Source organism: Cibotium barometz, chromosome 27, assembly GCF_041138505.1.
Source record: "Cibotium barometz isolate CiBa-2024 chromosome 27, ASM4113850v1, whole genome shotgun sequence".
Taxonomy (NCBI): Eukaryota; Viridiplantae; Streptophyta; class Polypodiopsida; order Cyatheales; family Cibotiaceae; genus Cibotium; species Cibotium barometz.
Window position 1 is genome coordinate 32,775,212 of NC_141072.1, and position 14,445 is coordinate 32,789,656.

Sequence of the window (14,445 nt, forward strand, 5' to 3'; positions counted from 1 at the left end):
TGCCCATAGTGAGTATTGATGGTTGTCTTAGGGATGGACATCTTGATTCTTAATTCTTATCTGGTAATATCCAGATTTGAGATTTATCTGTGAACATTTGGGTTCCACTTAACCGATCTAGAAGTTCATCAATCCTAGGGATAGGATACTTATTCTTGACTGTCAACTGATTTAATCCTATGTAATCAATACAAAGTCTTAACATTCCATCTTTCTTTTTCTAAAAGAGAACGGGCACACTCCACGGTGAAACACTAGGTCTTACGAATCCTTGCTCTAGCAGTTGTCTTAAATGCTCCTTAAGTTCTATGGCCTCTGGGACTGGCATCTTGTATACACGCTCGACTATTGGCTAAGCTCCGGGAGTTAGCTCTATCTCATGATCTACTTCACGAGTTGGAGGCATCTAAGAAGTCAGCTCTTCTAGGAATACATCAGCGTACTCACTTAACCACTCTGGTTCCTTAGCCTTGGATTTTCTGTCTACTGGATTCATTTTAATGACATAGACATCTTGCTTCTTTCAGAGTCCCTTCAGCAATTTAGAAGCTTTGACTAACTGTAGAACTCGGGATCCGAAAATTCCAGTTCCTTGAACTTGATTCCCGTGAAGATCGAGGAAAGAGATGGTTCCCTTGTGTGACGACAGTGAATGTCAGCCTGATTCTTATGGAGCCAATCCATTCCAAGGATTCCGTCATAGATTCCCAAGGGTAAGACTCTGAAGAACTGGCAGTCTATTACATTCCCATCTACATTAAACTGAATACGGTTTGTCTCATGGTGTGTGAAAAGAATCTTCCCACTGGCCAATTCTACTTGCATAGGTTTCTCTATTTTCTGATCTAGGACTAACTTACACAAGCATCCTGGGGAAATAAAAGAATGTGTACTGCCTGAATCAATCAAAAGCTTAAAGTGCTTACCCTTGTACTCTGCTAGAGTCTGAAGGATTGAGAATTGATGATTCTGCCCTTGATATTCAATGGTAGCATAAATCTATCCTCTTTCTTCCTCCACTACATCAGCTATTATGGCGGCTCTGGCTACTGCTATCTGGGGTGGAACTCTCTCTCTCTCTAGATTCCCCAATTCTGGGAGGGGTTCTGAGACTACTCTGCATTGAGGCTACAAGCTCAGCTGGCATTCTTTGGGGGTTGCCCTGATCTTGGCGAGAGGGACCTTGATTAGATTGATACAAAGGGGTTGGTCTCGGAATTCCAGGACCTTGGCTTCCCTGGCCCATTGTCATAGAAGGAGTTGGAAAATCATTGAGTTGGTGTCCAAAACCTCAATAGCCAAAACATATCTTTTCACATTGAAGCTCTTTCTTGTGCATCCTAGAAAGAGCTGGAGTTCCAAAAAATGTGCTTTGAGGAAAAGGCCTTCCTTCCATTCTGAAACTTCCCGTCTCCTGGTTTTGATTATGACCTTGCTGTCTCTTAGGAGGCGGAAAATTAGAAGTACTTCCTGGGGTTTGGAATCTTTTGAAGGACGAGGGAGCTGGCTTCGGCGGGACCTTGACGCCCAACAAAGGCCTTGGCAAAATCCTTCGCCATCCGCACTGCTTCGACCATAAAAACTAGCTTAGCATTCTTCACCAGGGTATCCAAAGGTTCGTTCATTCCCCGAATGAACCTAGCCATCAGCTGTTCTTCATCCAGCGGTGGTTGGCGAGTATTTGAGGAGGAGAGTGAATGCCTTATGATATTCCTCCGTGGTTTGGCTTCCCTAGGTTAGCTCCAAGAACTCGTTCATCTTTGTTTCCAAGAATCCTAGAGGACATAATCTCTTTCTGAGGTATGCTTTGAGATCATCCCACGTCTGGATGCTCCGATCTAAGCGGTTTGTCTCGCAGTGGTTCCTCCACGTTACTCTAGCTGTTTCTACGATCTTCAGCCTGTCAAGAGCCACCTTACTTTTCTCGTTGTACCGTGTGACATCGAAGTACTCCTCCATAGCTTCGATCCACTTTTCTCTATGGCCTCACCTAAGTGTTCCCCTTCGCCCTTGAAGGGGCCTGGCTGAGACCTGTATAGAGCTTTGCGAACGTCAGGGTCAAGCTCATCCTCATCCGTGTGAGGATCTGGTTGTCTACCACGATTCGCATGTCTCATGATTCTGCCAAAACATTATCTCTAAAGCTGTGGAGACATTATCTCTTGGGACAGAGATTCATCTTCACCCAAGAGGATATCAACATGCGTCAAAGAAGGTGGATGATTTTGAGATTAAGTACCAGCCAGGGAAAGAAAATGTGGTAGCAAATGCACTTAGTAGGAAAGCCTCCTTGCTTACAATAACATTGGTGTCAAATCCATTGATCAGTGAAGCAAGAGAGAAGATTATGCAGGATAAATTCTTTGCCCCCCCTATTGCTACCCTACTAATGTAGGAAAGCAAGACTCCTCAGGAAATGAGTCGAGTTCTTGGGTACAAATTGGACGAAGGATGCATGTATTACAATAATCGGCTATGCATTCCCAATGATGAGGGAACAAAGGGAAAATTTTTGAGAGAAGCCCATGATAGCATGATAGCTGGACATCCAGGGTTCATAAAGACCTACATGTCTGTAAAGAAGAGCTTCTTCTGGCCAGGACTCAAAAAGGATGTACTTGATCATGTACGTCAGTGTTTAATATGTCAAAGAGTCAAGGCAGAAAGGGTTAAGATGCCAAGAAAGCTGCATCCCTTAGACATTCCATCGATGAATTGGGAATGTGTCAGTATGGATTTTGTTACTGGATTACCGTCATCAGTGCAATCAGGTTACAACTCCATTTTTGTGGTAGTTGACAGATTAACCAAGGTTGCCCATCTGATTCCAGTAAAAGAAACCTACACTGCAGTGGATATTGCCAGAGTCTTCCTCAATGGCTTACCCAGAAGGATAGTGAGTGACAGAGATCCTAAATTCACGTCAAGGTTCTGGACTGCATTCTTCGAAGCAGTGGGAACTTTCTCAGATCTCAGTACTGCTTATCATCCCGAGACAGATGGCCAGACCGAAAGAGTGAATCAAGTAATAGAAGATATTCTTCGATCATACTGTGGCAGAGAACCCAAGAAGTGGTTAAGCTACTTACATCTAGTTGAGTTGGCTTATAATGCCTCTTATCACCGAAGTATCGAGATGAGCCTTTTCAAAGCTTTGTACGGACAAGATTGCCTCACACCATTAACTTGGTCCGACCCATTGATCAGGGTTGAGATGTCCAGACAGATGCTTGATGATATGGAGCAGCAAATATAGGCAATCCGCAAAGATATTAAGGCTACCCAAGATAGACAAAAACAGTATGCTGATAAGAAGAGAATAGAGAGAGTGTTTGAAGAATCAGATATGGCCTTCATTCGTGTACAACCCAAGATAAGTTCTTTATCTCTAGGGAAGTACAAAAAGCTATCTCCTAGATACTGTGTGGACCATATGCCGTTACAAAGAAAATAGGAGATCTAGCCTATGAACTTCTTCTACCTCCCTATCTCAAGGTACATAATGTGTTCCATGTCAGTTTACTTAAAAAGTATGTTCCCAGCCAGAGTCATGTGTTGGATGATGAACAATTGACTTCTTCGACTCAAGGCCAGATGGAACTCCAACCTGAAGAAATCCTTGATGTTTGGGAGAAGGCTCTCAAGAACAGAGTCCTTAGAGAGTTTTTGGTCAAGTGGAAGTTTTATCCTTTAGAGGATGCCACTTGGGAAAAAGAAGATCAACTGATAAAGGACTACCCCCACTTTTGCCAGATGAGGACATCTCACGTTTTTCAAGTGGGAGAGGATGTAAGGTTCCTCCTCAACCCCTAAAAGATGTATAAGTTCTCCTCTTAGTCCCCTGTAATCATCCCCTATTTTCGAATGCAAGAAAACATTGTTTTCCTTTGTTTTTGGCCTAGAGAGAGAAAATATTCTAGAGAGAGATAATACAGTTTTGAGATATTTTTGGATATAAAGTTATCCCTTAAATTTAAGATGAATTCCCTTGAAATAGAGGTTTAAAAAGAGTTTTCTAATATGCATTAGAAATTAATTGAATATGTGCATTAGACACCTTAGCCTAAGGGTACCCATTTTCAAAAAATTATGGATTAAGGTCCAAAGAGTGTTCTAAAGGGCCAATGGGCTTAATCCAAGTGTTGGAATAAGAAAAATGCAAGAATAAAAGAAAATCCACCAAAAATGAGTAAATTCCCACATAAGATGAAGAGTTGACTAGTATAGGCACTTAATAGTAAAAAAATGGAGATTTATTAGTAAAAAAGTAAAATTTTGACACCTCAGGAGGGTGAGTGGAGCTCATGAAGGAGGCACCTAGAATCTCATCATTTTCCCTAATTTTTAATCAAAAAATGAGATATTTCATCTCTCCTCTCTCCTCTGCCTAACTTGTCCAAATTGGATCAAACTGAAACTGGAAGCCTCTAGATCCCAGTTGGACTTGGTTGGTGGCCTCCCTCTCCTATAAATAGAACCCCATTCCTTTGTATTTTCATCTAAGTGTATTTACATGCTAGTGTAATTTTCAATTTAGTGTAATTCCATTATCCCTCTACCTCGCCTCTCCATTGTGAAGCTTTGGAGTTTCACTAATCCTCTTCTTCTCTTGGAGATTACCCTCTTCTTCTTGGTGGCCAAGCTTCTTCTTTGAGGGCTACACATCTCCCTAAAGAATCAAGCCAAAAACTAAGGGTAAGCCTAAAACAATGATGTTTTACTCTCTTCTTGAATGGTAATCTTCTTCCCAACCTCTCTACATGCTTGGGAAGCATTCTAATCCATGGGTTCTTCTTAAAACCATGCCCTTATTGATTTATGTTGTTTAAATGAATTAATGTTAATCTCTTATGCTTAAATGCATTGTTTTTTCATATAATCTGGGTGACTCAAATCCTCATAATCAGGTGGTTGGTCCAAATATACTTCTTCTTGCAACTTACCATGCAAGAACACATTCTTTACATCCATTTGATGCAATACCTAACCTTTTCACACACCACTACAATAATAGCTCTCATGGCCCTATTGCCATCTTGGCAGTGGGGCTGAATGTCTCTTCATAATCAAAGAGAGAGAAAGAGAGAATGTGTGCTTTTTTTAATGGTTGAACATGTGTGTGTGATGCAAAGAAAAAATGTATGCTTTTAAAAAACTTTTCTACTATATGTTATTGAAATTGTGTGTGTGTGTGTGTGTGTGAGAGAGAGAGAGAGAGAGAGAGAGAGAGAGAGAGAGAGAGAGAGAGAGAGAGAGAGAGAGAATGCATAATGTTTGGGCTCAAAAGAGAGAGAGAGAGAGAGAGAGAGAGAGAGAGAGAATGTGTGTTTGCACTTGAGATAATATACTTATATATATATATATATATATATATATATATATATATATATATATTGAAAGAGAGAGAGAATATACGGATATTTTAGTATAGGTATCTATTAGGCTATACACACACACACACACACACACATAGATGTATGTGTGTGTGTGTGTGTGTGTGTGTGTATCTATTAGGCTATACACATACACACACATAGATGTATGTATGTCTTTTAGGATATATAGATATAATCTAATAGATAGATATAATCTAGTATAGGTATGTATTAGATTATATAAATATAATCTAATAAATACCTACACTAGATTAGATAGATGTATGTATATCTATATATATATAGATATATGTATGTATGTCTTTTAGGATATATAGATATAATCTAATAGATAGATCTAATCTAGTATAGGTATCTATCAGATTATATCTATATAATCTAATAGATATCTATACTAGATTATATCTATATATCCTAAAAGACATACATACATATATCTATATGTATATATCCATATATATATATATATATATCCTTTGTGAGTTAATATTCTAACCTTTTTTATTCTTATTCTTTATATGAAGGAGATAGTATACCCTGGTCATGCATGAATATAAGGGACATTGTTATTATAACAAGTACATTCTTGATGTATCTATGTTTATTTCCTTGCCAATCTTGAGTGAATGTTTTGTCTTAGCTTGTTGGGGTTGTAGGCTCTAAGAGTACATTTTAAATTGACGTGTTCTTTTTGGCTACCAAAAGCCTGTTAACTGGGAGCCTATGGGGCATGGTTATAATGATGACTATTTATATATATATATATTTTGAGGTCAATTTGTACTCTTGTCGAATGAGATGCGGAATTTATTGACCAAGGTTGGTTGAATATCATGATTATATGATTGTAGAGCTCTCTGTCTTTGAAAATCCAAAGTTCTTATGGGTTGTATGTATTAAAACTAGGTACATGTCAAGTCCAGAGTATAGATAGTCTATTTTGTTGGATATCTGTATGATGTAGAATAAGTTTGAGAAATTTTTTGTGCTTATAAAGCTTTCTTCTTTAGCCTCTGCATACACACTGTCACATAAGTACTTTAAATAGGATTGGGATGACATGGTCTTTTACGTTTGTCACCAACTCTACTACTGAAGTTGAACGTACACAAATGTGCAAGTTCTAAGCATTTAGCTTATGTGTTTTCAATAATAATGCTTAAGTTATTTACCTCATAAAATACGCAGATCCCTTCGATGGAGAGCTCTTGTTTGTGCTTAGTTGTTTGTTAACCTCCTCGAGATGGCAAGTCTACGGGTACATATTATAATCTTTTGTTGCTAATTGTTATTTGTGAAGAAGAGAGTGTTGTTTGACTCATGGTTAAGTGAGTATAAGGGATCTTCTTTTTGTAATAGATTCATTTTTTGATGTGGCTATGTTTATATTGAAACTCTCTATACATGATTGGTTCCTCAATGGAGAATACATTTTGCTTGGGTTTTATAAGGTTGATCTTCATAGGGTTGTAGGCCCTTGCAGTCCAAATTGCATCATTGTGTCTTACTTAGGCTATTGAGAGCCTACTACTGAGACTGATAAGCTATGGGTATGGTCAAATGATGACCATATGTAAAGCTTTTTGAGGCCTACCCATACACCATGAAAGTACACTGTCTATTGAGGGTATGTTAAATACTATGATTGTATAATTGTAAAGCTCTTTTGTCTCAAAAATCCAAAGTTTTTAATGGGTTTTTATGTTTTACCTAAGTACAGGTCAATTTGAGAATAAAGGTGGTAGTTTTTAGTATAGACATTGCAGCATGCGCAAGATAGCACGTAGACGTCGCCTTTTTAATGAAGGAGGGTCTACGTCGTTTTTTTGGTGGCTCTTATATAGGTTATATGACCTTCATATGTGAAACACTTTGGTTACCATATTTCAGTATACTCTATTATATTCATGAGATTTTTTGGTGACCACTATATAGCTTATAGGGACTTTTGTATGCAAAGCATTTTGGTACCAATATACTCTATTATATTCAGGTGACCACTATATAACTTATAGGGACTTTTGTATGTAAAGCATTTCGGGCACCACATTTTCGTATAGTTTTCAAATGTATTGTTTTTTGTGTATAATTTTTATTCATGATTTTAATTATCATTTTGGTCATTTATAAAATTTCAAGTTTAGAGAGAGAGAGAGAGAGAGAGAGAGAGAGAGAGAGAGAGAGAGAGAGAGAGAGAGAGAGAGAGAGAGAGAGAGAGAGAGAGAGAGAGAGAGAGATTGTAGGAGATGATGAAATCTACGAGAGAGATTGGATAACCTATTGAATTGGAGTGGATTTGTGCCTATTTCCAACCCATCATCTTGGGATGAAGCTAACAAGTTAGTAGTTTTGCTACACGGTGTGAACACACTTCATAATTTGTTTGCGGCTTTGTGATGTAATTCAAGTTGCGATCATTGATGTTATGATACCCATCATTCGTGTCCCAAAGTGTAAGCTTTGGCGGGACATTGGCATTGGATGGTAAGGCTGTTGTGAGATTGATGAGAAGACGGTAGGGAGATGCGTAGGCCAATGTAAAAAGGGCCATGAAGATGTGGTGGGAAAATTTTCACATTCTACTTCGTGGAGGAGCTGTATTTGAGCATTTGAGTGAAATTGTGCCGAGCCCTTCGACGAGTGAGGCTACTCGTAAAAATTCAAAAAATCACTCTTTCCTTAAAATAGAAACTAGAATGCTAAGGTTCAAACCTTCAAACTGCTAAGGTTAAAACATTCGAGTGTGTGTGTGCCATGTATTTACCGGAATTAATTAATTAATAGAAAAATATTTTGGGCGCTTATATTTGTAGGCTGATTCTTGAGAGCCGTGATTAACCGAAGGTTTAGGACTCGTAGGTCAAATTAAATATGGTGAAGTGATCGGGGCCGTTGGATGCGATGGAACTTTCATCAAGAGGCTACATGAGGTCTTTTTGGAGGGCTCACTGAGAAGAGCCCGAAAACCCTAATCCCGCCATAGCCAGCGAGCTCGAGCTTCTGGAACAATGGGGCGGGTTATCAGAGGCCAGAGGAAAGGAGCGGGCTCCATTTTCACAGCGCATACGCACAGGCGGAAAGGCCCTGCCCGATTCCGATCTCTCGACTATTCTGAGCGGAATGGCTACATTAAGGGTGTAGTCTCCGACATCGTCCATGACTCCGGCAGAGGCGCCCCCCTCTGCAAGGTCACCTTCCGGCACCCCTTCCGTTTTAAGCATCAGAAGGAGCGCTTCGTTGCCGCCGAGGGCATGTACTCCGGCCAGTTTGTCTACTGCGGCAAGAAGGCCTCGCTCTCCATTGGTAATGTCCTTCCCCTCAAGTCTGTACCCGAGGGTGCCGTTGTGTGCAATGTTGAGCAGCGCGTGGGGGACCGTGGCGCTTTCGCCAGAGCTTCCGGTGACTATGTCATCGTTGTCAGCCACAACCCTGACAACAACACTACTCGGTAAGAGTTCATCTTGCTTTTGGTTGCATTCCTTGGTAAGCTTTCTCCTACTAGGATCTACAGATCTGTGTCGTAAAGCCTGCTTTTTGCTGTGTTCTGTGAAGAACGGAATTTCAACATCAAGTGCAAAGGGATAGATTAGCTTTTAGTCCATATATTTTCTGTTTGTGATGCGAATTTGTTTGCGAATCTGTGTTTGGTAAACACTAGGGTAAGTGTTGTATTTGATGATCTTTAGCTAGAATAGGAACTTCTATGATGCATGTTGTTTGTCTTGTAATTTCCATACCCGTGGATCATCTATCTGATAAGTGCACATCTGGTCGAGGTCTTTTTGTTTTTTCGCCTGACTTGGGAAGCCAATGCTTAGAATAGCCCGTTTGTTTGATCCATGTTGTTTGGCTTGTAAATGCAATACATTTGCTTATGGCTGCAGTAGTGCTTTTCTAGGTTACAAAAACTTGCATTTGTCGCGCCGGATCATTTTGCAAGAAGCCTCGAAGCTAGTCTTGTGCGCGTGCTGCACATGGTAGATACACTCTGTGCACATGACAACCCCGGATCCCCCCTCATATTTTCATAAATGTGTTTCTTACGTTGTTTGTCAATTCTTTCGTGTATATGTGGCTGGAAGACTTCCATGATAAGTAATTGCCAAGAAATACCTATATTAAATGGTCTTTTTCTACATATAAGTGAGATCTCAAAGCTGAAATGTGTATGGTTGATGCCTTTGTTAACTCCTTTGCAGTATCAAGCTTCCCTCTGGTGCAAAGAAAGTTGTACCAAGTGGTTGTCGCGCCATGGTTGGGCAGGTAGCTGGTGGAGGCAGAACAGAGAAACCAATGTTGAAGGCTGGCAATGCATACCATAAGTACAAGGTGAAGAGGAACTGCTGGCCTAAAGTACGTGGTGTGGCTATGAATCCTGTTGAGCACCCCCATGGTGGTGGTAACCATCAACATATTGGTCACGCCAGTACAGTCAGGCGTGATGCTCCTCCTGGGCAGAAGGTTGGTTTGATTGCTGCCAGGAGAACTGGAAGATTGCGTGGACAGGCTGCAACGGCTGCTGCCAAGACCGACAAAGGTGCTTAAGGTGTGTCGTGCATCCCTTGATGGCAGTTCTTGTCAGCCACATGTTTAAAGGTGGCCTTTTCTCTCGAGTTTGTTTCGCAAATCGTTCCAATGAGACCTTTAAAAGGGGGGCATAAGGGGTTCTTCTTTGTTTTGCAGGCACTGGTTTATAGTCTAGGTGTTCTATGTGGATACTGGAGTCTGCAGCTTCTAACCGTTGCTTGTCTGGCTTTTTAAGTTTTGGAGTCACTAGAAGAGCATTTATCTCAAATTTTGGACATGGACCTCAACTATAAGTCCCACAAATGGAAACGATTTGATTTAGCTTTTATGAATGTGATCACCTTAAGTTGTTTTCGCCACGATGACAGGCCTTTATCTGTGATGCAAAAGAAATGCTAAGATCAATTAGTTTTATGAAAATGTTTAATGCCTCCTTTGCTACTGCCTACTGATTTTCCGGTGTGCATATGCTGGCATATCTATTTTTGCTTTACCCTGTGAGCTTTTTTGAGCCAATTATTTCTTTTCTGTGTAGCATTAGCTTGCCTAGGGTTCACCTTGTGGGCTTGTCTTGAGGTGTGTGGAGGCATGCTGCAGCTGTTTTAGATTCTCCTTGTATATGCGTGTTGCCCAAATTACACATTTTTTGTTACTCTCTTGAATAGGGAAAGTTTGCATCAGCTTGTTCTGGGGTCCACCTTGTGGGCTTGTCTGGAGGTGTGTGGATGTATGCTGCTATATGTTGTCCAAATTATACTTGCTTTTGTAACTCTCTTGAAAAGGGAAAGTTACTGGTGTCTTAGTGACAGTGCAAGGTGCTTCCTTGTTGGACAGTCTTCTGGGAAAGAGGCAATGTCTCTTAATGAAATTGGTTTATGATTTTCAATGTGTTTGAGGAGTAAGTTATCTTTTCGGAGGGTGTATTGTGGAGCTTGATTGGAAGGAAATTGTTAGAAAGTGATGATCTAGTTCCTAAATTGAGAACTATATCTATGTTGTGGTGGCTTATGTGCACATGATTGGAATTACAGTGCAGTATGGTTCTCCGCCTGCAATGGCCATAGCCTGGTGGATTTTTCTTGGAGTACATAAAAACATCATACCAAACAAGTAAATCTGCAGTGTAAAGCATCTATGTCATTAACAAAAGACTCAATAAGAGGCGTGCTCAAGGACTCTTAAGACAGATGGATATCTGTTTCTTTGGGTTCCCTTTGGGAATCCTTGGTCCTACCTCAATTTATGAATCTGGGCCTCTCAATACTTGCCCCATTCTCCTGGACTCTTCATCAAGATCCCAGGATCTCCCATCTTTGCTGGAGATTTTAAAATAGTTGAGAGCGGGGGACAGGTCCTGAAGGGAGCTGAAAAGAAAATATGGGCTTGACTTATTAGCTTCCATTCTTTATAAGATATTCTTTAAAAGATTCTTCCTACTCCAAGGATTGCACTTGGTCCAATTAGGATTACCCTCCCTAGCTTAGAAAGGGTAGACTTGATAGAATTTATTGTCATTCCAACATTATTCAATCTTTCACTAGTGTTAGCTCTTAGTCTTTTATTCCTTTACTCAACCTCACAATAACCCTATTATCTACTCCCTTACCTCTAAAAGAAATAAGGTTTAGTTTTGCTCCCCTTGCTTTCATATAGATCCGTCTTTGTTTCAAATCCTCTCTATTCAACAGGCTGTTACATGTGGCAAAAACATTTTAACTCTGACATATGCCCTGCTCACATCTAGAATTGTGATGTTCAAGAAAACCAACAAGTGCTTATCTCTACTAGAAAACAAATGCAAGAAATGAGAGACTGGAGAAGAGAGAACAAATACAAATCTCTCGCTTCTCTGGAAGAGAGCCAATAGTGGGGGCAAGTCTGCTGCTCATGCTAAACTAGTTAAGGTGCGACAAACCCTTAAGCAAGAAGAGACTATAAAGGCTAGGCAACTTCAGATTTACACGTGTTCACGCTGAACTAGTTGAGGTAAGATAAGCCCTTAAGCAAGAAGAGATTATAGAGGCCAGATAACTTAAGCTTTACACTCGGTCATGGTGGGTTGGTTCAGCTAACAGACCCATCAAAGCAACCTATGCCCTAATTGAGAAGAAAGATGCCAACCGCCCCCCCCGCCCCCCAACCCACCAGCCCAAGCATATAGAAATTAAACAGTGCAGAGAATATAAAGCTCAAGCTTGAGAGCGTGCAGTTTGGCAGAAATTTTTGCTATGCTAGATCTCCCCTTTACAAATGGGGAATTTCATAGTGCCCTTTTCTTATCCATGAAAGATGGGAAATGTCAGGGTATTGACAGTTTGCTTGTAGAATTTTTCAAAATCTTATGGAATGCTATCAAGAATGGTGCAATGATGTTCTGGAAATTCTCTGTTTAAAATGGCACCCTTCCCCTAGATATTAATGTTGGAATATTAGTCAAACTCATCTACAATAAAAATGTTATCTCCACGTCCCCTAAACATGCTTACAATTGCATATATATACAGAGAATTTCCAGAAGGCTTTGTGATCAAATGAAGCTCTTTTTCAAAAAGGAGCAGAAAGGTTTTGTTAAAGATTTTACATTTGATTCCATCATAGCAATGTTTGAAGGCATAGAATATGCCAAACAATCTAAACGAGATTTTATTTTCCTCAAGAATGATTTTGAGAAGGCAAAAGAGCTTGAGTGGCCTTACATTCTGCAGTCTATGAAATCAATGGGATTGGGCAAATCCTTCATGGAATGGATGCAACTGTTCTTTGGTCATGTTTATGCCAGAGCCGTAAATGGACAATTGTTTGATGAATTCAGCTTTAACAAAAACAAGGCTGTCCTCTAGCACCTACGCTTGTTTCAACTCTCAGTCCGAGAAACAGGTTTGGTGAGGTAACTTTCTTAACCCTTTTTTTAATGCTTATTTTTTAGCACCCCACAAGTCCATATGCATCTAATCCCAAAGTCCAAAAACACACCATATGCATCAGTGTTCACATAACCCGGTTCGTAGTGTAGTTTTTCCGACTGAAATTTAGAAAACCCGATTGGAATTCCAAATTGTTTTTAATTGTAAGGGATGCAATATCTCGGCATTTGTATGATTTTAGTGATTTTCTAGTCTAAATCTTGGTTACGTCTGCACATTGTTTTTTATTTTAAGGGTTTAAAAGAACATTTTTTTGAGCATTGATATGCAAAACTGTAGATTCCAATCTACCTAAACCATGCATTTTCGGGCATGCATAGTACACAAGTCTCATTCCAAGATCACAAGTGGCTCGCACCACTCTTTTCCCACATCATATTCAAGACTTTCTTCTAACATAGCCCTCCTCTTATTCATTGAGTCTTGTTTATGCTATGTTCAGCCCTCCTTCCCACATTGCACTTACTGTCTATGCACATAGAGAGACTAGGAACTTAATCCTTGCACAAGGAACACCAAGTGAAGGAACCATGACTGACATCGCCACTTCCACCTCATCCCCGCTTTGTATGGGATCCAAAAAGTGGCCTCTGGTTCTTCCTAATCCATTTGTTGAGGTGAGAGTCATAATTAAGGACAATTCATGCTCTCTCGAAAGGCAAATGATCTGCTCTGCTGCAACAAGATCGAGCTGTTGTTGTTGGTATTCAGCTATTGCAGGGATTTTTTTTTAGTTGCTTTTTTTTATTTGTCCAAAACCTGTAAACAGCAATTTTGCAGACGTAATATCTTTCTGTACGTGTGGATTCAATCCTAGAGCCAAACTAGAAAGTCAAAGATAAGTGGACTAGCTCCGACTTTGCTTTTGGAAGGGAGTTCATCCGGATTTTCCATCAAAAGTTACAAGCTAAGCAAAATCAGGAAAAGTCACAGTTTGCAAGCTACTGTCAAACTGGTTATCTTCGAGGTATTTCAGTTTCTACAACTCCCTCTTTGATTCTAGTCCCGTGGGGAGTCGTGGTTCGCAGGTACATTTAAAATTTGGTCAACTGGGCAGTTTGAATTGTATGACATTTGGTCACATTGGGCAGAAATTTGGGTAAATGCTCCTTGCTGTGGACAACGCATTTGTACACTCTTGGAGAGTGTGAAAACTCAGTTCAGTTCTGAGTTTAGGTATTTTAATGCCTTGTGACAGTGTTCATATGCCTATTTGAGGTGGGAGAGTTTGCCCAAACACCTGCTAAACAATCTGGGATTGTTGTGTCACTTGATCATTCCGCTAGAGTGACATTTGGAGCATTTATTGCTTGCTGGAAAATAATTACAGAACTGTATTTCTCATTCAAGAGTGACATTTGGTCACTTGTCAAGGCTCGGAAACCTTTGTGACAGTTTTGTACAAGTGCAGGCACAATTTGGAAGAGATTTGGGCACTTTTAGAGTGTTGTTTTTTACTGTTTTTTTGACAGTTTTGGAGAGTGGACAACATTGCATTTAGTCACAGCACGTGACTTTGAGGCTCTCTGTGCCTTAGGTGTATTTACTTGCTTCTATTTGGGCTTATCATCATGTCTTCAAGCAACGAAGGCAACTAT

At 40.1% G+C, this 14,445-nt stretch overlaps 1 protein-coding gene across 1 annotated transcript; it reads left to right on the forward strand.

Annotated features, from left to right (window-relative positions):
• Window positions 1-8,242: 8,242 nt before the first annotated feature.
• On the forward strand, window positions 8,243-10,343 carry LOC147623300 (large ribosomal subunit protein uL2). Its single transcript, XM_086821408.1, has 3 exons — window positions 8,243-8,844; window positions 9,596-9,942; window positions 10,080-10,343. The coding sequence occupies exons 1-2, from the start codon at window positions 8,405-8,407 to the stop codon at window positions 9,939-9,941; spliced, it is 786 nt and encodes a 261-aa protein (XP_086677534.1). The 5' UTR covers window positions 8,243-8,404; the 3' UTR covers window position 9,942; window positions 10,080-10,343.
• Window positions 10,344-14,445: the final 4,102 nt, after the last annotated feature.